The sequence below is a fragment of the Euwallacea fornicatus genome, chromosome 6 (assembly GCF_040115645.1).
Source record: "Euwallacea fornicatus isolate EFF26 chromosome 6, ASM4011564v1, whole genome shotgun sequence".
NCBI classification, from domain to species: Eukaryota; Metazoa; Arthropoda; class Insecta; order Coleoptera; family Curculionidae; genus Euwallacea; species Euwallacea fornicatus.
In genome coordinates this window covers 3,742,293-3,764,313 of record NC_089546.1, presented here as the reverse complement: position 1 = coordinate 3,764,313, position 22,021 = coordinate 3,742,293, and the positions used below count along the sequence as shown (strand labels likewise).

General features: G+C 35.4%; 1 protein-coding gene across 1 annotated transcript in view; it reads right to left on the bottom strand.

Moving 5' to 3' along the window:
- The window catches only part of LOC136339797 (neuronal growth regulator 1-like), a 73,726-nt gene extending 56,564 nt beyond the window's left edge, over positions 1-17,162 (bottom strand). Inside the window, exons 1-2 of the mRNA XM_066283291.1 lie at positions 16,972-17,162; positions 6,763-7,059 (exon numbers count right to left, since the gene is read on the bottom strand). Coding sequence (XP_066139388.1) covers positions 6,763-6,922 — 160 coding nt within the window. The 5' untranslated portion in view covers positions 6,923-7,059; positions 16,972-17,162. The remainder of the gene's footprint in view (positions 1-6,762; positions 7,060-16,971) is intronic.
- Positions 17,163-22,021: the final 4,859 nt, after the last annotated feature.

Genomic DNA, 22,021 nt, shown 5'->3' with positions numbered 1-22,021 from the left:
TTGAGAATTCGTCATATTAATAAAAAGTATCAAATTATTTAAAAAAACATAGAGATATCCATTAGAAAAATACTAATTATATTTCCTAGAGCCATGATTCACATGTTTTTTTGTTAGTTTTAAGTGGTAAATACTTAATTGGGCTTAATTTACAAATATTTCATAACTCTTTAGTATATGACGCCTATTTTCCTCTAATACCTGCGATTAATTAGAATTTCTCACGAAAGAAAATGCCACTTTGATAAATAATTTGAAGCCTAGAGTAGCTAACTAGGCTTTTACAGTCCAATGCATGCTCCATAAACATAGTTATTCATGCTGATTTTTCGAACTTTTAGAAAAAAGCTTCATATTATGAACACATGTTTTTATAAACTTTGTAAACTCTATGCAAAGTCTTAAAGAGCAAGTAGCTTCGGCGGCACATCTTGGCCTAAGGCCGTTCAGGCTACTCACTATAGTACAGTTCTTCATTCTTTAATTAATATCCTCGAGATAGGTACAAACACGAAAAACATTCTAGTTACAAAAAATGTGGACACTTTTTTTAAGCCTGGAACTCACATGTAGGCAAATGAGTTTATAAATAATTATATAATTATAAGTAAAAATAAATATGTAATTAATGACGCACCACCAGAAAGGTTTAGAGTAGACAAAGAAATAACGATGATTTTTAGTAAATTTGTAGGAACTCAAGTTAAGTTGAAGAAGAGGAAGCAGTAGACGACTGTCTTTTTGATGGAGTATGGTGACTAGTTCATTTTACTAAAAGTGAACTAGTAAAAATTTAAAAAAATATATAAATAAACTTATTTATTAGTAACAAAAAAGTGACAAAATAGTGGATAAAATAAAGTAGTCATTCTATCATTTTTATTGTCACTTCACCATGGTAACTGCTATAATTCTTCTGCAATAGATAAGTGGGTTTTAAAATTTGATATGCAGTATATTCCCGTACTGGGTTGGAAAAAGAAAAAGTTTCATATTTTCCATTTTGCGAGAAAACCGTATTCTCCATGAAACTTTTTGCTTGTTCTAACACGATTGACTCAGTTCTCACCGTTTCTATTTTCCTTCCCGTTGCAAAAAAGTATCGAAAAATATGTGCATTTAGTTCAACACTTTTTTAAGACTCAAAAGTTAATTTTTGTTTTCATAGCAACCGAAATAAAGACTTTTGGTTGTTAAATTTTTATTTCAATAATTAAACAAAAGAGAAAAAACTAGGAATGGAAATTGGACTCGATCTCTTCACCGCTTTCGTAAACACACAGCGCGAGTCTTTGACGCAGTTGATCATACTTTCTGCAGATTCGTTCGAGCGTTAAACACGCCACAGCATCTCTGATCTTCTCCTTCCAAATGTTCTGCATTCGAAGAAAGATCGTTCGCACAATCTATTTGTTTTGAACGGCCCCAAAGGCCTCGAAATCTGTTATAGTCAAATCCGGGCACCTCGTTAACCGTAAAACAACATCATTTCGACTTATCCAAATTTTTCCAAATTGCTAATTCAACAATTTCAAAACTGTTTGCGCATAATGGGCAAGACAACCACCTTCTTGCAAGTAACACATTGCACAATGATCGGCAGATCATTCGACCTATCATTTAGAAAACATTCTAACATATTTAGGTGCGTGTGCTGATTAACGGAATTAAAAAAAAAATCATCTAATTATACCATGGTATGAAATTACATACCATACGTTTACTTCAATCGAATATTGTGGAATACGAGTGATTTGGACACAGAAATGGTGATGGCTTTAATACCTTACATGCTAAAATGAAACAATACCATTGGTGGAAAACCTAGTTTTGTCAGAAAATACAATGTCTTCAATATTGGTTATCCATGTTTTAAACGCCTATTCACATGCAGAAAATCAAACATTTTGCTTGATCTCCTGGCTTTAAACTCTTATTAACAACGGGTTCGAAGGGATGATTTTGAGTTGTCTGAACTCAATTCAGACATTTGGGAAAATTCCTAATTTCTTCAACAACAATGGCTGAAAGGCGTATCATCAAATCGGGTAGAGTTCTCGACTTCATTCAAGGACCCGGGCTGTACGATTTATTGCCAACACTTAAGGAACGCAGAATCTTCCCAAGTACTCGACTCCAATGGGTTATAAGTGAGAGCCAACATCTGGTGGTTGCAACCAATTAAAATAAATGACCAGATGTCAGCAACCAAGGGTCTAAAAGGACCATTAAGCCAAAAAACTTGGGTTATCTTTGCGTTACGCCCGATTTTTTTGGAAAGAAAAAGGAGGGAAGAACGGTTCACCGAGATCAACCAAACACATCAGTTCACACGATAACCCACTCAAAAACTTGCATACATTCAAATTCACCGAAACTTGCGAAAACAAAAATTTGGTGCTGCAACCCCCAGAAGTGAGGTATTCACAAAACGGTGATCATAATTGCACCGATTACATAACTAAATTAGTTTAAGACTTCGGCTGTAAATAAATCGATTAAAGGTTACTTCTCAAGCCAGTTAACTACAGTTCCTATCGGTCTGACAAAAACCGAAAGTAGAATGCTTTACAACACCAGGAACCAGCCGCGGAAGCAGAACCCACTAATTGGCATCAATGTCCCACAGATTTACATAATCTATTGTCACATCAGTTATTTCAATAGTTTTTGAATATGCGGTTTACTTATTCTTAATTGATGCGATGTTCGTTGTAAAAACATATTTAGATCATTTCGAACCAAACAGTACTACTACTATAGATTTATACAGGGTGACCCATTTAAAAGAGTCCACCTAAAATATCTTAAACAGAATTTGTTTTCTTTGGAAAACGCTGAGACACGTCAATTTTACTCTTAAGGAGGCCATTTTAGATCATAAATTCGAGGTGTAGAGCCATCCCCTAAACGAGGTGGCAACCCCTTCAAGAATCTGAAGTGGCACCGAGGGTCAAGCGGCTCATCAAATTAAAGGTATTTCAATTCTCTTTATAAGTAGCTTTTTTTGCTCTGCTTTTAAATGATGTAAAAAACCATTTTGAAATATCGGGGAAATAAATCGAAAAAAATAAATTTCTAAATAATATTTTATTTAATTAAGTGATCAAATTGCAACCCATTCACTTCCATAAAATAAATAATAAAATCTTTGTTCAACCTCTTCACGAACATTTTGTACCATGTTGGGACTTGTTTCGCCACATGCTATCACTATTCGATGGTGAAAATGATCTAAAGGTGTAGATTTCGTTTTATAAACAACAGTTTTCCAATGAGCCTATAAGAAAAAGTCCAATGGTGTTATATCAGGCGATCTCGGAAGCCCTCCAATGAAACCTCTTCTACCAATCCAGCATCCAGGAACATGTTTCTTGTTAGCAACGGATCCAGTCTCCTTGAGTTTAGATATTAAATTCGTCACGTAGAGATAGCTCAGATTCTTACCGGGAAGCTTTTCATTAAAAATTCTTCCAGTGTCTCGGGCTATTTTATTGTTTTTGAAATAGATAGTGATAGTTTCAATCCACTCTGCAATGGTGTTAACCATGATGCTTCGAATCGACGAATAAATCGACAAATTTCACGGTGCAATTCTGCTCAGTGTGAAATCGGAACAAAACTATCAGTTCAATGTCAACAAAACCCATCACCTTATCTTCAGAATTCGATGATAAACATAATTTTTTACAGTATTTGCGAGCTCATCATTATTAAGTTAAGGTAATTCTTTTTCGATTTATTTCACCGATGGTTCAAAACGTTTTTTTAACAATATCTGAAAGCGGAACAAAAAAATGTCAACATACTCAAAAAGGATTGAAATACCTATTGATATGATGTGTCACTCGTCCCCCGCTGCCATTTCAGATTCTTGAAGGGGTTGCCACCCCGTTTAGGGGGATGATTCTACGCCTACAAATTTATGATCTAAAAATGCCCCCCTTGAAATAAAATTGACGTGTCTCCGGGTTCTCTAAAGAAAAAAAATTCCAGTGGATTATTTTAAATGGGTGACCCCGCATATAAATAATTATTGGCGAGCAAATTATATTTAAATAAATAGTAATGACGCGTTAGCTCGCTGAGCTCTTGAATCCTGGCAGACTCGCTGCAGCAATCCAGAGAATTTCTGACTTAAGTCAGCGATATAGTCCATGATGTGAATTCCCCACTTCTCCAGACGTTTAAAATAACGAAATGCAATTTCAAACATTGCACGAAACATTTCCGAATGGAGGCGATTCCATCCGCTATAAAATTCCATTTTCAGCCAGGCGAATTTATTTTCTTAGATACGTAGAAATTGAAGGAACAAATCACTTTTGCCCGGCTAGATCCAACTTTAGGCGGCCATAGTTTAAACGCGCATCGATTTATCATGAGATTTACTTCATATCAAAATTCTCTCAAAAATTACTCAAATTTTACCAGCTCCATTAATAACGCCGCTACAGATTGAAAGGAGATAAATTCCACCTCTATGTGTTCGTGCTTAACGGTGAATTGTTTTTTTAAGATAGTGGATAATTACGTTATAACCTTATTGGTGTGCAAGTCTTGGTGTGTGATACCAGACACGACATAAAGTCGTTAAAAAATACTGCTTTCTTAATTTATATGGTTTTGGATAATTTTTGATGTGAAATCGCTGGCAAAACTGCAGAAAATTTGCATCCTTAGAACCCACCGATATTTCAACACTAACCTCATCTTAAGGACTGGAAAACTCCTAAGTCGCTTTTTTTGGCAGTAAATAAAACTTGAAGATTATTTAAAACCCTTTATGGTGGCAATCTTGTTTACGTCTTTCAAGTATGATATAAATTGGACCTATTTTGAGCTTGTCTTGACATAAAAACTAATATAATTTTAACTAATTGAGAAAAAAACCTTTTCAAACAGATTTTTAGCCGCTGAAAACGGAAAGTCAAATGGGAGAGTACTGGCGAGGAGAGGGTGTTGAGGAAAGATCTTCCGACAGGAAGGAATTTTTTTCTTCAATGAGCGTTTAATGCTGTTGTTGATTTTAAAGTAGGTTTCAATGTGAAATCTACTACATTTTAATTTTCATTCCGTTACATGCCATCTTCAGTGGAAATCATATATATCGAAAGACAAGAAGACATATAAAAAAGACTTATTTTCTACTTTTAAAGTATTTAGTATTTTAAGAAGCCCCTAATCGCGCAATATCTGAAAATCTATCGGACAAAATATCGAAATGGGTTCTAAGCCTTATATTAGTAACAATTTAATATTGATTTTTTGATTAAAGCTGTTTCTTCACTCTTAGTATCAAAGATTGATCAATTCACAATAGCACCTTTTGCATATTTAGTCTGAACAACATTTTATTTCTAGTTGGTGATAAACGAGATCAAACAACGCTATACAGCTCTTGTATAAAGCACTGCAAGATGTTTGTAACTGCCATAAGCCTGATATTTTCTAAAAATGCTTAAACACATATAATTTAATTAAAAAAAGGCATTCAATCATTATTTTTGATGTTCTAAATATTCACCTCTAAACAGCTACCCCATCTAACTTTGTATTTTCGAAAAGAAAGGTACCTATTGTAGTATATCAAATGAGAGGTAAGTCAATAATGGATACAACGGTATGCTCAGAACTAAAATTGGGTCTACTACGACTATACCCATCCATACATTGAGTCTTTGAGAATGTTGTGTGTGCAGAGTCAGCATGAGGAGTACCTGTAGAGCAGTAGCGACAATTATGTCAATTAATAGATTCATTTAAGCAAATTTTGCTTCATTCAACAATAATTTTCCAGATAAGAACTCATTATCATGAATATCTTTCTCTTGCATCAATTTAAAAAATACCATCCTGCGATCTAAATATTCAGACATCAACTCTTGGCTAAGGGAAATTTTGTATGGATGAAAGTTTCCACGTTTTCAAAAATTGCTTACTAATTTTGCATATACGTCAAATTCATCAGCAAGTTTACTGATAGATTGTGAGGTTCTCATCAAATAGATAAAAGAATGTTTAGAATTTTATCGTCACCAATGGTTGTTCAACGTCTTCCATATTTTGGAGCAGCTGAGCATTGAGTTTTTTGACAATCCAACTGACTACACTTCTATCAATGAGTTTATTTGGATATTTGTTATTAAATATGAAACACAAATTTCTGTAAATTCTTTTGCGATCTTCATACCTCAAAAAGGCTAAAATATCAATTCTTTACTCCTCAGAGTAACGATCTATTTTCTTCTATTCTAGCTGTAATAGATTTAGTCTAACAACTAAATTCAATTACTAATGAATCCTGTGCAAACCAAAAAAATGTATATCTAAAAAATTGTTCACATTTAAGACGATTTGAAATTTTTAGGTCTTTTTTTACTTTTCCACCCTCTTTCAAAGTGAAAATAAGAATGGATTATATATCGGCTCTTTTCTATTTTTTTTTTCAAAAAAAACTAGATCCAATTTTAATTTTGAGACTACCGTTGTATTCCTTATTGAGTTATCTTTCATTTGATGTACTACAATAGGTACTTTTCTACTTGAAAATGAAAAATTAGTAGGGGTACTTGAATAGGGAAAGTTTCGAAAAAAAAATGGAAAATAATGCATTAAATGCTTTTTTTGAAATAAAATTATACGTGTTTAAACATTTTTTTAAATACCAAGTTTATGAAAGTTCAAAACGCGTTATGATACTTTTTACAAACGCTGTATAATTTCTCCGTGTATATGCACAAAGGAGTGCTTTTAACTTACCTGATATAAAAGATCCATTTACAGCTTCAGAAAGATAAATGAGGATCACAACACACGTCAGAGCGTCCCGACAATTTAATGCCATTATCATTCGAGCACAAAGCATTCTCAAGCGTCCGCCATCTTCACGAATATTTTCTAGAGGGCCACAGGTAATCATCCATGAAGTTCATTTTAGTTGTAACTAGCGATATCGCGCCACGTTATTCACCGGGTTTAATTCACATTATTCACTACGCGCCACTATCTATGAGCGAATTCTGGCAGGGGGAGGAGAGGCATTTTTCAGGAAAATTGCTGAAACAAGAAGAAAATATATTTTTACGTTGCGAGCCAATCAATAATATATCAAAACATGCATTTCACTGCGTCCTGACATTTGTTTACGAATTAACTCAGTCATAATAAATACGGAATGTTCCAGATAAATATAAATAAAAATGATATAAAACCACATGTTCTTTAGGTGTTATTAATTCGATTTGACTAGTTCTATTTATATGAGAAAATGCTTGCTCCAGAAAAAAGATGCACCTTGAACGTAGAAAGCTTAAAACGACTTCAAACCGCTTGAACAGCTTCAAGACAATAATATTACATTTATTTGAGTTTAATTAGTTTTCACTAATTCTGTATGGAAAGACTTTCTTCGAGAACTTTTTTGGTAAAAACTGATCTGTACTCGCCTTGCTCCTAAAAAACTGTGGGAATGTTCAGTGGGTTTCCTCTCAGAATCATTATGAGAAGTCATTTTTAAATTTTATTAAGCAAAAACTTATTGTTTCATTGCAGTAAATGCCGGCGTTTTCACTGACATTCGTAGCATTTAACAAAGCTCCAATGAGGACTATAATTTACTAGGAGTAAAGTAAGGCTACACCATGCACAAAGTTCACGATATTAAACTTAGTGGACTTGAACGTACGAAAAAAAACAATAATTAAACATGAAAGAAGTAAAAAATTAGCCACTTTTAGGACGATAACCATACATGGCATATCACAACAATGTTTTTAATAGCGTGAGTTGGAAAAAACACTCACGCTCTTTAATTTATCGGTTTAAAATTACCTATATGGTGATGCTTGGGTGTGATAAATTCATTTATAATATCTGCTGCTCGAAGATACCTGAAACTTGATTTTAATAATAGACAACCAGAGCGTGAAGTTTTCAAACGATTTTTCAACAAGTTGGATGACACTGTTTCATTCCATCCAAAATGAATAATGGAAGTGTAAAAATTCTCACTGTAGCCTAAGAGAAGGAAAGTTTTATCCGAATATTGGATTATCCAGATATTAACACCAGACGTACCCTTGAAGCGCGGGATTAAGCACATCATCAATTTCGAGACATCTAAGGAAAGAGAAGCTATTTCTATACCATTTTACGCCAGCCAATAATTTGTTGCTAAGGGATTTTCAACCCAAAATTGAATTTTACAATTTCCCGCTTCAAAAGCGTCATCATGAGCCTTTGTGTTTTTGAATAAAATTTAGTTCACCGACGAGACATTTGCAAGGAGAGGTATATGTGATTGAAGGAAAAGCCGTTCGTACAATATAGAAAATCCTCATTTAATAAGAGAACATCTGTTTCAAGACAAATTTTCAATCAATGATCGTGGAGTGATTGGTTTGAGATGCCAGGGGGGTAATACACTTTCGAGCATAAAATTAGGGCAATTTGTAAAATTCCTTAAAGCTTGTACAAACAAATTTAGAGGGGCACTTTTCAGCTTAGGATGACTTCCTTTCCAAATCTGAAACAATATCAAACAATCATTATTTATTTCGATGAGCGTTCAATGAAAAAGCGACCTCCTGCTAAACTTCCTGAAATGCGTTAACAGCATTTTTTTCTTCTGTACCTTCATCTGTATTTTACAAATTCTACGACTGCCTCCATTATCATTTTGCCCTTTCATTAAAATACCCACAATTTCTATCATTACGGTACGAATTGCGACGGCTATGGAAGATGGTCGCAGACAGCGATAAGCTGCAAAGAACTGTGAAGTAAGTCTATCTACGGGCCTTCAGCGGCATGAAAACACTGAGCTGCTCATTCGAAGACCCCGATCAGGACGAGAAAGGATTACAATGGGCAGAGATGACCGCTTTCTCGTTTTTGTTGCTCTGAGACACTGATCGACTATGGCACTTTTCCTTTGAACTCATCTGCAAGAAGTGGGAAATGTAAACGTAAGCGAGTGGACCGTTAAAAGGCGACTTCACGCTGCTGGATTATCCTCTCGAACTAGAGCAAAAGGGGCTCTGCTTTCTCGTCAACACCGGATTCCGAAGTTGAATTTTGCCCGAGAACACTTGGCTCGGACACAAGAGAATTGAAGTTTCGTATTGTTTTCTGATGAATTTCAATTCTGACTTCCGGACAGATGTGTGAGATTGTGGCAATGACCAGTCGAGAGATAGGCCCAAGCGTGTATTGCTGAACGTCTTCCATTTAGTGGAGGCTCACTTATGGTATGGGGAGGAATTTTTTTTACGCTCGTACGGAATTAGTCTCCATTCAAGATGGGGCTCTGAATGCGTGCAAGTATCAGAGGTTTTAGAAGATCATGTTGTACCGTTCATCGATATTCTTCAAGAGGAGTCAACCTTTACGCACGATAATGAAGGGCCCCATACTGCGCGCATGCTTCGTACTTTTCTTTGCGAGGTTCAAATCGCGCGATTTGTCTAGTCTGTTTGAAGTCCGGATTTGAATCCGATAGAGCATATTTAAAATGAAATAAAGAGGCGTTTACGAACAGATCGGCCGGTTTCTGGAAATGCCAGAGAACTTTGTGACATGCTGGTGCAGGCCAATCTTCCGCAGGATCTGATCCAAAACATGCGTCATCCTCTTCAAAATATTATCGCTGCTGGAGGACGAAACACTCGGTACTTAAGTCCGAAGAATCTTTCAACCAAAGGATAAATGCATGTTTTTCAATTTCTTTATTTTCAATACATTTTGGAGCAAGAATAAGAATTTCTTTTTTCTCTCATCAAGCAATCACGACAAAATCACCGCAAAAAGTTATTAATTATGTTATACGTGGAAAAAATTTGAATAATTTATAAGCTATTAAATTAAATGCAAATTACGAGGTGACCCTAAGTTTATGCTTGCGAGTGTATTAAGCGATTAAGATAATTGCAGTGAGTTGAATCAAATGCACTGAGTGTAATCTTGCCTCCTTAAGCCTTAATCTCGACATTTCTAGTTCATAACGATATATGGTGGCAGCGGCAAAAGGGCAAAAATGCGGGAAAACCTCAACGAAGCATCAGGTTCAAAGGTGATGTCTAGAAATACTACGGGGAATACTTCATTTCCGTACACGATTGCTATCGTGGCCCCTCCAGAACAATTTAACTTTGGAAATACAGCTGCCTGGTCCCAGCGGCGGAAAAGATTCCAGATGAAGATAAATTCAACATATTGCCGTTTTTTATGGGGAAAAGAACTAGGAAAATTATTTTGGAGCTTCCTGTCCTTCCGACTATCCATGAGAATTTGCTGGATGCTTTCGAAACTCATTTGGTTCTTCGCAGGAGCATAATTTTCAATCGATATCAGTTTAACACTCGAGTGGAGATCACGGAAGATTGTACCACTGATTTACAATGTTTAGAGAAATATCGCAGTTTAATAGCGCTAGTTTGCTAAAGAATACATATAGATATAGAGATTAGTGGCGGACAAGTTGGATAATATGTAAATTTTATGCATAATGTGCTAATTTGCCTGATTTTACTTTGTCAGAAGCCGTTTATATGGCGAACATGAAAGAGGGTAATATTCGGCTCTAGAACTTTGATCTGGTCAGATCAAAGCGCAATGCCGATTTAACCCGCAGAGACCTGTGTTCACACATCTGGCTTTCAGACGTTTAACTGAGTATATTTTATGTGACAAATATTTGTTCGCAATTTGTACGATAAACAATTTATTGCAACTAGATTGCAAATACCAATCTCTGAGACTCTCAATTAAACACATATTTTACAAATGACTAATTTAGGATCGTGCGTATACCATACAAACCTAATAATACTCAAATCGAAATAGATAAACGTCATTACAATGTGTAATTTACATGTCGACCTCAAGCAATTAAATTAACATCTAACCACAATAAACAAAGTTTTAATGGAAGAATATAAAATTTGATGTACGCTCAACTTTGCCAATTATCAATTTCAATTCAGGTTATATTGCCCTTTGGTTTGCATAAAAATAGATCCTTAAGCTGACTAAATCCGATACCGCACTATAACTCCATGAGATTTATTGTTTAGACGTGGTAGATTTTTGCATTAAGAGTTAAAAGGAATTGGAAAAGCTCGCCAAATTCGATTTGGCGATATCCAACTCTACAGTTATTCCCTTTAGAGCACGATTTTAGAGCTGAAACAAGAGCAGTTGCTTCAAACTGCGAAGTGACATGGAATTATTGGGTGCACAGAAGGGGCATGACGCTTTGCTGCAACATTTTGTAACACGAGAGGTAGAATGTTAACTTTAGAATGTGGGCAATAAAGACATAAAATTAATACTTTTACGGAGAATCAAACCGGAAATGTCGTTTGATAGAACGTTTGACTATTGCAGAATAATAAATCTTTTCGACTTTGTGAATCGCTGGATCTACTGTCTTTTGAAAGAAACCAATTTTACAAGGGCAATAAATATAAAAGGCGTTAAGGAATTTAATCTGTGAAAATTTATGAATACTGGATGGAGAATGAATTGTGCGGCTTCCGACTTCAAAAACCAGTGAAATCTTATCTGGAGCGAGATATTCTCATTAGAAATGCCTCTAAAGGAGTTGCGATCGTATTTTATTTTATGTTGGCCTGAGAGTAATAATGCGGAATATTATCTATGGCGAAATCTATGCTCATAGAATATTGTGAAAATGAGATACAATTCGATATATAAATTATATTCGAGATTATGTGTGCTACGGTCGAAATCCAGGGATTTCGAACGGTATTTCTATGTGGAAATCATTATCGAATGGAAATTGTAGGATATTCTGGATTATTAAAATATGGCACCTCTTATCGGTACGCATTCCCGAATTGCAAACTACGTAGGAGCAAATCAAGATTTGACAGGCTTGTAGCCCACTTAGCGCCACAGTGTAAACTTGACTGAGCTGCATCAGGAAATGGGCAGGTTCTCAAGGAAGAAGCGGATTGTAGGTTACAAAGGACAACAGTGGGAAATATCAAAAACACTGTCGTACTTGGTACTGGAAAGTAAAGGGTAGGGAGGCATCAGTAGGCATCCCGTCTTGCCTGTGTCAACTTAAGAGTGAGTCTCGGATATCTTGCAAAAAGTGATTGTGGCAGAGTTTGAAAATTACTAAAAAAAAATGAAAAACTGAAAAGATTCAAGGAGAGAAAATTCAATCACTTTCACAATGACGTATTTCAGTTGTTTATTCGAGCCGAACTGAATTTTCGATATTGAACTATATCGATAGAAATATCTACATATGCTGAACTCTGAAATATATGGCATCCTCGCCGAAGAATAATCTTGAGAGGATGATGGAAGATTCCGTGAAACTCAAGAAAATACTCAGAAGCAAATTCAACAGCAAATAAAACTGACAACGCAGTAGACACAATGAAGCACAAATATTCGTAAGAAAGGTAGGGGGCAGAGGCGAAGAAGTCGTGCGGGGAGGTGTCTCACAACAGGAGAGCTAATGTTTAACACAGGAGAAGCCAACTCCATATAGAGTAGAAAAATAATGATTGTTGGATTGGATAAAAGGTGATTTCATTGGTAATAACAGTTATTTTCTAGTTGAAACAGTTGACTCCTATTGAAATGACGATATGGATTTTGAGCATCAGTTACGCTCCGCAAAAATATCTCCTATACTCTCAAATTTAGAAAGAGGAACGAAATGCTCTCTAGCTATTTTTACTTTAGAAAAATATATTTAATTGGTCATACATATCCATTATAATTAACGCGTCATATTCAATATTTTATGCACACTACAGGATGCATAAAACACTGCATGTATGGTTACTATGGTCATAATATTATAGATATTTCAATTCCGGGATGTCCGAATGTTTCGATAAATTCATACCACCTTTTGATGCTTAAAAGCACCAATTAAAGAGCATTATATTACAATATTCCATTATTTCATTTTGTGACCTAATTAACAAATGAATGATGTCCTAGAATACATTAACTTATGTTTCTTGAATATTTGTTCAACGCATTGTTTGTCTTCAATGCAATTGCTAAATATTTTGAAGATATTTGACTATTTACATCGAAAAAAGCGAATATTGTAATATTTGCATATGTTCAAAATAGTGTCCGTCGTGACCAAGGTACGCGAAAAATGTAATTAAATTAAAAACGAAAGGATAGTTGTGGAAATGACTACACATTTTCAAACAATAAATCTGTAGCTCCAGTTCGGTAAGGTAGCTTAACAACAAACTTTACAGTATCAATTAATCTAGCGTTCGATTTACCGGCAGTAAATTAACATAGTGCAGTATGCGATAATTAGATGCACCTGAGCAGTATAAAACAAATAATGATTTCCCTGACTTATCCAATCGTCTGTGTAAATCAAATTCAAATTTGATTAAAAACATCGGATTATGTGTGGTAAAGCTTGAAGGTTTGACCCCACTCGTTCAAATATGGCCCGTAAATTTGCCAGCCATCCTACCATGTAATCCCTGTGTAATGCCTGATCGAGCTTCTCCATCATTCAGCCAACATGAAATTGAAATTACACTCGTAAAATCATAATAAGATTAACCACTTACTGTGTCTGCTTTGATTTGTTAACTCCTTAAATTAATGAGAAAGCGAACATGTGCATTTCCACTTTTAGATCCCAATTTTATGGATTGCTCCTCCCTAGAGTGTAATTTACCTACTTTCTGTAGCGAATATTATATTGTCTTTCACTATTTCCTTTATATTCGATCATTTTCAATCTTCAATCGCTCACTCAATCTTTCAAATTAGAGGATATTTGTATTTTCTTATACGGAATATTTCAGAACGATGGGATAAAATTTTGAGGAATTGGTCAGTGCAACAATATACAACATCTGAACGCAAGAACCCGTCCGGAACTGTTTCCCAAAGGCACTTCGGTCTTATGATGCTTTAAGACAGTTATGTAGAAAAATGTTTGTAACGAGCTTTACTACGTTTGATTTAAATTTATTTGCACAAAATAGGACTACAGAAATTGTTCAAAATGTCGTCTCGAACTTCATTGCGTCTGTTTAAACAATGCACGTGGTTTCTGCAGATTTGGTTAAAAATTTGATAATCGTTTCGAATTACTTCAAATACCATAATTGGGTCTTATTCTGTCTTGACTTGCGGTCTGTAAGCTAGAAACTTGACACGTTTCCCGAGAAAGATATCTAAAGGTGTTAGATCGGGTGATTTCGGGCGCCACGGAAATGGACCGCCCGGGCTTAACCAGCGTTGTCCAAACTGGCGATCTAAATACTGACGGGCTTGGACGGTAAAGTGTGCAGGCGGCGCCATCGTCCTGCAGTCACATTTTCTGTCGGACGCTTAATGGGACGTTTTCAAGAAGTTTCAGCTCGAAAACAGATAAAATTACTCGAGGAAACAAATTTTTGCACATAACTGTCGAAAAGTGTCATGAGGCCAAAGCGCCTTAGGGAGTCATTTGCGGACATGAGTTCTTACACTCGGATATTTTCTATATGTTGCACTGGACAAACCCTAGAAGTTCGATAATAGTTCGAAAACACCCTGTATATTAACATATCTTAATAACAACAGCGTGTTCATTCAAAATCGTGCACGTAATTATTTTTCTGGACGAGCTTGTGTAGAAACATGTTCGAACGTCCAGTTTTCCTGTATAAGTTGCAACAAAAAATAAGTTGGTTTTTTTGGCCATCAAGTAAAAAAGGAATGTGCCCATTAAAACTACCTTGAGCAGGGGTTGAAATATCAAGGGCATAAAATGAATAAATTCGTCTATAATTACTTGTCACTTAGATGTGTGATGGTAAATTTTCAATGGCTAAAATACTCATTGTTTTTACTCAAATTTCTAAAAATATTTACACAGACGAATATTTCAAATGTTAAATTTATGACAAGTCGCTCTGAAATCGACAAAATATAAGAGATGTTAAAACTAATACTTAAATACGTAGTGCCATTTCTAATCAAACGGAAAATAAACTTTTAAGGGAAGCAAAGGAAATATAAATTTGTAGGTGTTCGAATAGAGCTTGGAAGTGTCAACCTAAAATTCTGCGGATTATTCCTGTTTGAGCGAATATTTGAGAGGAATTTAGCCACGAAAACACAATTGCTCGAAGCCCCAGTAATAACCATTCTAAAGTTAAAATCAATCGCATCACGAATAGAGCTTTCCTTTTTATAAACCCGAAAAATCCACGGTAACTCCCCGAAGACATGGTTAGTACAGGCAATTTATGAAAGTAATCCACAAAATTTTCGGAAATCCATTTAGAGTCTGAGTGTTTGAAGATAAAATAGAACCAAAAGTTCTCTCTGAGAATGGTTAGCAATATATGGAATCATTTTTAATTTAATCGGGCCATTATAAAATGATGAATCCAATGTTCAACTAAGTGCTAAAGTTCCTACTTTATGGAAGAATATTCAGCTTCTAACTCAACTTTGAAGAGGTAAACAGAAAACTATTAAAATCGAATATGTGAAAATGGATCTCTAGAAACTCTGTGAAGCATCCAATTAAATTTTAATATTAATCGGACCACTTCTGGGTATTAAAACGTGTTTCAAACAGAGCTGCCGTTACGAACGCGAAGGAAATCGACATACCACTTTTGGAAGAGATGAATCTGAACGCAATATAAAATGGGGAAGTGCGAACTGATTAGTCCTAAAACGTTGGTGAAAGTCCAGAATAAGTTGCAAGGAATGGAAGAAATTCGAGTTGAAATAGGTAGGGCTAATCTGAGATCTGCCCTCGTCAAGGGAGTGGTTCAGAAAATTGCATAAGGGAATGTATAGATACTCTAGATGCGTGGAGGTATAGATGCTCTTCTTGACGTGAAAGAAGCATCGAATTCAATTTAAAATTAATTAAATAGCTAGAATACGCCAAATTTTTACCATTTAAACGCATTGCAACTGGAACTAGCTTTTCGAGTCCACCAAATTCAAGTTCTATTTTCTGGGGTGAACCTTGAACGTATTAGATGCGAATTATGGGTCCGTGATCTCAAATTACTGGTAAGTGACCTGTGAAATGTACAGGAAATCGAAGGAATTAAGTCGAAGCTGACTTTTCTAATCTAAGTTTTGGAAAATCTGCCCTATTCGAGCGCACATTTCCGAGAATTTCAACGGGACAAGACTTTAAATTTCGTTTCAAACTCGACCAGAACACTATGGAATAACAACTCTACGGTATAGAAAAATGGTTCCACTTGTAACCACCTATTTGTAACTCCAACGGGACGAATCTTTCCGGATGAACGGCATTGAGTCAAGAATTGTCTTTCTTCGGTGTTCCATTGCAGGCAATCAATCTTCAATTGTCACCGAAGGTGTAGACACTTGCAGTACCTTAAAACAGTACTGTCCACAATGCCATAGTAGCCGGGAACCCGAAATCCCTGGAGATAACGGCGACTTAAAGAATCATGAACTCAGTGAAAATATTTACGACTGATATTAACATAAAGAAGGAACCAGAATTCTTTCAAATCATTTAAATGTTGCTGCATAGTTGTCGGACGGCGTAAGGGCAATTATTGATCGATCTAAGGATCAATTAAGAAAACCCTTAGAAAACAACGTAACTTGAAGAAGTTTTTCTCCCTATCAAGTCTGTGACCATAAGGCAGTTTGGCTTTCGTGTACGCCTAGAAAGGGAAAAAGAAAATGGTAAGGAATCTCGCAGACCAGCGACTTTTCGTTGACCGACAGTTTAGACGGTTGCTTAATTGGCCATGAAAACATACGCGAGTATGCACATTTACCGATTTTAAATTGATCGATAAATGCGTGCACATGATTAAGGAGGCCAGCAAGAAGCAGCTAAGAAAACCCTATTACTGCATAAAACTTGCCAACTAAAATATTTCCTTTCTAACATATTTAACCCTACTATATGGGCTCCCATAAAAACCTCCTAAAACTTACCAAGAACTCTTCTGAAACTAACTTATCCAATAAAGAAGCCCAGAAACAATAATCCAATAAACTGTGATGAGAAAAGTGCAGACGAGTATCCAAACCTGCCACAAATCACTCTATACGCTCGGACCGGAAACTTCTCCCCCGAGACAAAATCCAAAACTCCGGGAGTTCAATGCCACTTAACGCATTTGTAAACTTCGCGGCGTTATAAACCACACTGAAGTTTCCTTTGGCGAATCGGCAGTCGGAAAGCTGCGAAAGCTCATGCGCGCGTACGCTCTTGCCGCATTTCGTTGCGTATTTCAAATTCCGAATTTAATTTGGAGAAAATCTAATGCGGAAGTGACTCTTCCATTGCTTTGAATGTCCAACCAACTTTCAACTTCTTTCAAAACTCAGAGAGATGCAGCACATCAGAAAAATCTCATTGGGATGAACTCACCTCACGGCATATGGCGAGGACACATCAAGACGAGTCTCGGATCGTCTTCGTGCCCGATGACAATATCGTTGAAGACGATGATGATTGTGGTAGCCCTATCTTCACTCGGCCGCTAGGAGAAAACCTAATTGAATATATACAAAAAAAACTAGTGACGACAAAGCGCTAGTGTCAGTTCGACCCATTAGCAGTGGAGATTAAGCAAATATTGTGCCGGCATGGAGTCGGCACGGTCAAATTAACTCTTTAAAAACTTAGAAAGATGTGGCACTTCATAACACTTTCATTAAAACGGTCCAAAGCTGGCAAAGGTACAAAAGCGGAAATTGGGCACGTCATATGGCTTTTCATGTCAGTACTGCGGAAGACGATCAAAACTGAATTAATGCTCACTTGGATGGTTCAAGTGAGCAACATTAAATTTACACAGAATATCCTGATGAGTACAATTTTAATCTGAAACATTGCAACGCGGATGATTCAGGTATTGTCAAAAATGATGGCATTGACTCGAGCCACCTGAAAGATCCTTTACTATTTGGTTCGAAGTTCAGCAAATAAGGAAAACATGGGTACTAATCCTTGGATATACTTCACTTGGAGAGAATTTCATCTCGACTTACTACATTACCATCATTAGCTCTTAAATATTAGTGACTCTTACCTTTTATAAGTTACTTTATCATGTTGGACATCACAATGTCTCGTGCGGGTAAAGTCAGTCTCCTTAAAGACACGTTCAGGTTAATTCGGTTAATCTACGTTACGTAGACCTACTTCTTTTTAAATAGATAATGGTCTCATGGTCTTAATTCCTTAATGAAAACTATGTATATTTTACGAGTTTTGAAGTAGAAGCTTAGGATGGAAGGACGATTTGGATACATTTAGAGGTGCACCTTATTAAAGAGAGGTTTCTGACACTGTTCTCTAGTTTTCTGCAGGGAAGTTCCTTTTTTTTTAATCTTCCACAAAACGTATTATGGAATAGTTTCATTCAAATATCGTTTAAATAGTTTCTGCCCTGGCAAGTGCAATTCACCCCTCGATGTGCAAAGTGGGTCAAACCGCTCTCATCATTTCTCTCAACTACCACTAATCCAAGGTTAATTTAAACTTCATCACGTATAGCCGTATTATTAGGGATTTCCTCATCATGTTTCAGTCTAAATCACCCAAATCCCGTACTATGTCATAAATCGCTTTTTTCAGACATTTTCAAAAACTCACGATCAGTATATTGGAAAGTTGGTTCATGTGACCTTACTAATCTGCCTGAAGCAACGGTTTTGTAAGATTAACTTCATGATCTGCATCTCTATGAAGTTCGATTAATTCATTCTCACCCCAGTCTCAATGTAATCAAGTTCTTTTTACTCCGGAACTCTACAACGTGAAACTCTACATATAACCAAAAGCGGTGTGAAGTTAAAATGTATAAAGAAATGAATTGGAATATATAAAATGTGAGCTAAATTTCTCTTAAAATCCGACTTTAAAACTTAAAAAAATAGGCGTTTCTGTAAAAAGAAATTAAGTAAGTCATCACAAATTTTTTTTGATACTTCTGCATAAATAAAAAATTAATTTTAAAAAATGTGCAACTTAAAATGAAAATTGGACGGATGTGACCATTTCTCCGAAATATCTACGAAGAATTTTAAAAGAATTTATTCAAGACTTTTGGTCTCTATACACAGAGGTGCGTTTTTTAAAATTATTTACAAATGTACAGGGTTAGTCATATATGTGTGGTAGTCCCGAATTATAGTTTTTTGTTTATTTCAAATTTACCGCTAAATTTTAAGGTTAGTTTATATAAAGGGTCTTAGGTAAAAAATTTACCGTTTCCGAGTTATTCGGGAAAACGAGAAAATTTTGATAGCTACAAGGCCTCAGGGAAATCGTTGCTGTACCCTCATCGTTGCGAATTTCAAAATCGGTCTTATGGGGCTCCAAGAATACCCAATAAGCTAGGATCTGACGCATTTTAATTAAAAAAAAAGTTTTTCATAACCTACGAAATGGGCGTCTGTTGTTAGCACAAGTTATTTTGCAAAAAAACGAATATTCAACACAATTTCAATTAGAGAATCGTTCCTAACACAACCCGAAATATCTACAGTCCACTGCCGCTGAGTGTTAATAGATCTTATTATTTTTGGGTTTTTCATTGCATAATAATGAGGATTGTGGCGGTTTGGGCCACCAGTGTCAGTGAAAAGTGATTCGTGTTAGAATAATAATTTTTAGAAAAAGTTAGGTGTTGTCTTTTCATTTCCAACCTCGACTCGCAAAATGTTCTTCTAATCTCCAAATCAGACCCCAACAGTTCTTGATGGAAGGTTCTAATGCAGTCATGAAGCTTGTTCCTTTTTAAAGTTTTATGAATAGTGGATCGAGGTACATTGGTTTCCGTTGGATATTCTTGTCGAACTGGTAGAAGGCCCCGAAATTAGAAACGACAAATCATTCAATTGATCTTCGTCGCTTTTCCTCTTAGTTCTTTCACATTTTGCATAATTCACATTGTCTGTTCGAATAAATTTTTCCTTAAGGGTTTTAAAATTTCTAACCGACGATTGGCTTCCACCAGGGTACTTTTGCACTTACACCCTCTGAGATAGCAAATAATTTTGATCAGCTAATGTCATGACAAAGGTCATGTCAACGACTTCCGTTCTTCCGAAACTCATATGTATTCAGTTATCTACAGACACTAATGTGATACAAGAATTAAATGAGCAAAACGTCTGCATAACTACTCACTAACTCGATAATAATCAGCAAGTTAAACAATTGTGTAAACCAAATCTGAAAATATGTTGGTTGAAAAAACTTAAGAAATAACGGGTGGTCAACGTAAAACTACGTGTGACGACTACGACATTTATCATATTTTCGAAAAAGAAAACAACCATCTACAGGAATAAGAAAATATTTATTTTTGTTTTCATGAAAAAATATAGCCGGTTGACTTAATCAAAACGGAATTACATATTTTCAGTTTTACGGTTGAAAACTGTAAATATCTGTGAAAATATCGACATTTGGTACAAGATAATATTAACGATAAATATATTAGAATTAACGTACCGTTCTAGAGAAATAAAACAATAATGTAGCTGTCGATAGTTGTGAAAAATGTCAAAATGACACTATTGGACTTTAGTGAGTATCGCGTACTGTTTACCTAAAGCGATGGAATCGCTCCGTGTTAGAAACATTTTGAAACCAAAAAGGGAAAATTTTCGGAAATTTTGGAACGACCGTGTTTAAAGATTAGAGAATTTCAACAAAAGTTGTAGATTTTTAGATTTCGAACACGAAATTGTCGAAATTGGGCCATTCTATTTAAAATAAGCAAGTTATTGCGGTTTGAAGTTATGCTATGTCAGAGACATATGTCGGCTTATAAAAAACTTTATTTCAAATTCAAACATGTTAAAATGTAACTTATTAGATCCTCTTAGAGTCCCATAAGACCGATTCCGAAATTCGGCGCGCTTAGGGGACAGCACGAATTTCCGTGAGATTTTTTATTTATCAAATTTTTCGAATTTTCCTCAATAACTCGGACACGGTAAACTTTTGACATAAGACCTTTTACATGAAATGACTTTAAGAATTCCATTTCCATGCAAAAAAAAATATCGTTTATCCAATCAATAAAGTTGGCATAAAAATGCAGTAAAAATCGCCTTTTTAAGTACATCTCGATATGCCGAATAAAACTTTGTCTATTTATTTATTTCACTGATATATCGATGACTCGTTCAAAATTAAAGGCAGCATGTTGATATTAATTTTTGTTGAGGTTTACTATCGGTTACGAGCATGCCAAGTAAAGGGTAGACGACATTTTCAGCATTTGCCACGTTAAGTAACGTGCAGATAGGACTAAAAAGGTATTATAATTTTTTGATTTTAAAAGAGTTTTCTTTTATTTCCTAATTATCTCATAAGTAAAAGAAAAAAATATTATAGGAAGATTCCATGTGCTTTTTAACAGGCTCACATACGACACATGTGCCCATTAAAAAAAAGGCGGGTAGGGTTGAAGCTAAGGGGTTGAAGAAACATATATATCATTTTAATGCCAAAAGCACATGTAATTCAAAATCAATTGACGCGTTTCGGCGTTTTTTTATTGACTTGTTGAAAAAATATCACTTTTGTTCCGGACTTTCGCATGGCCGTTAATAAGACACATTTTATTCCCGCATTTCTGTATATTTAGTTTGCATTTTTATTCCTCAAATTTCTTTACTCAGCTTACGGGAGTAAAAACCCATTTCAGCTTATACATATATCACATTTCCAATCAATATTAATCAATAGCCTGTTGTAATTTCATTTCTATACAAATAATAAATATTTTTTTTCATAACATATCGTTAAATGTCAGATAAAAGGGTCAAGTAATTAGTCATAATACTACTTAGATGATAAAATCTTTAAAGGTAAATAAAATCGCCACGGTGCATAAAAGCTAACGCAAAACATCTTTGTAATAATTATGGCATTTTGTGATTTTTAAGGACTTTATGCATCTGATGCCAAACCTCATAGTGATGATATTTAGCTAGTTCAAAAAATTGTTTGCTTAGA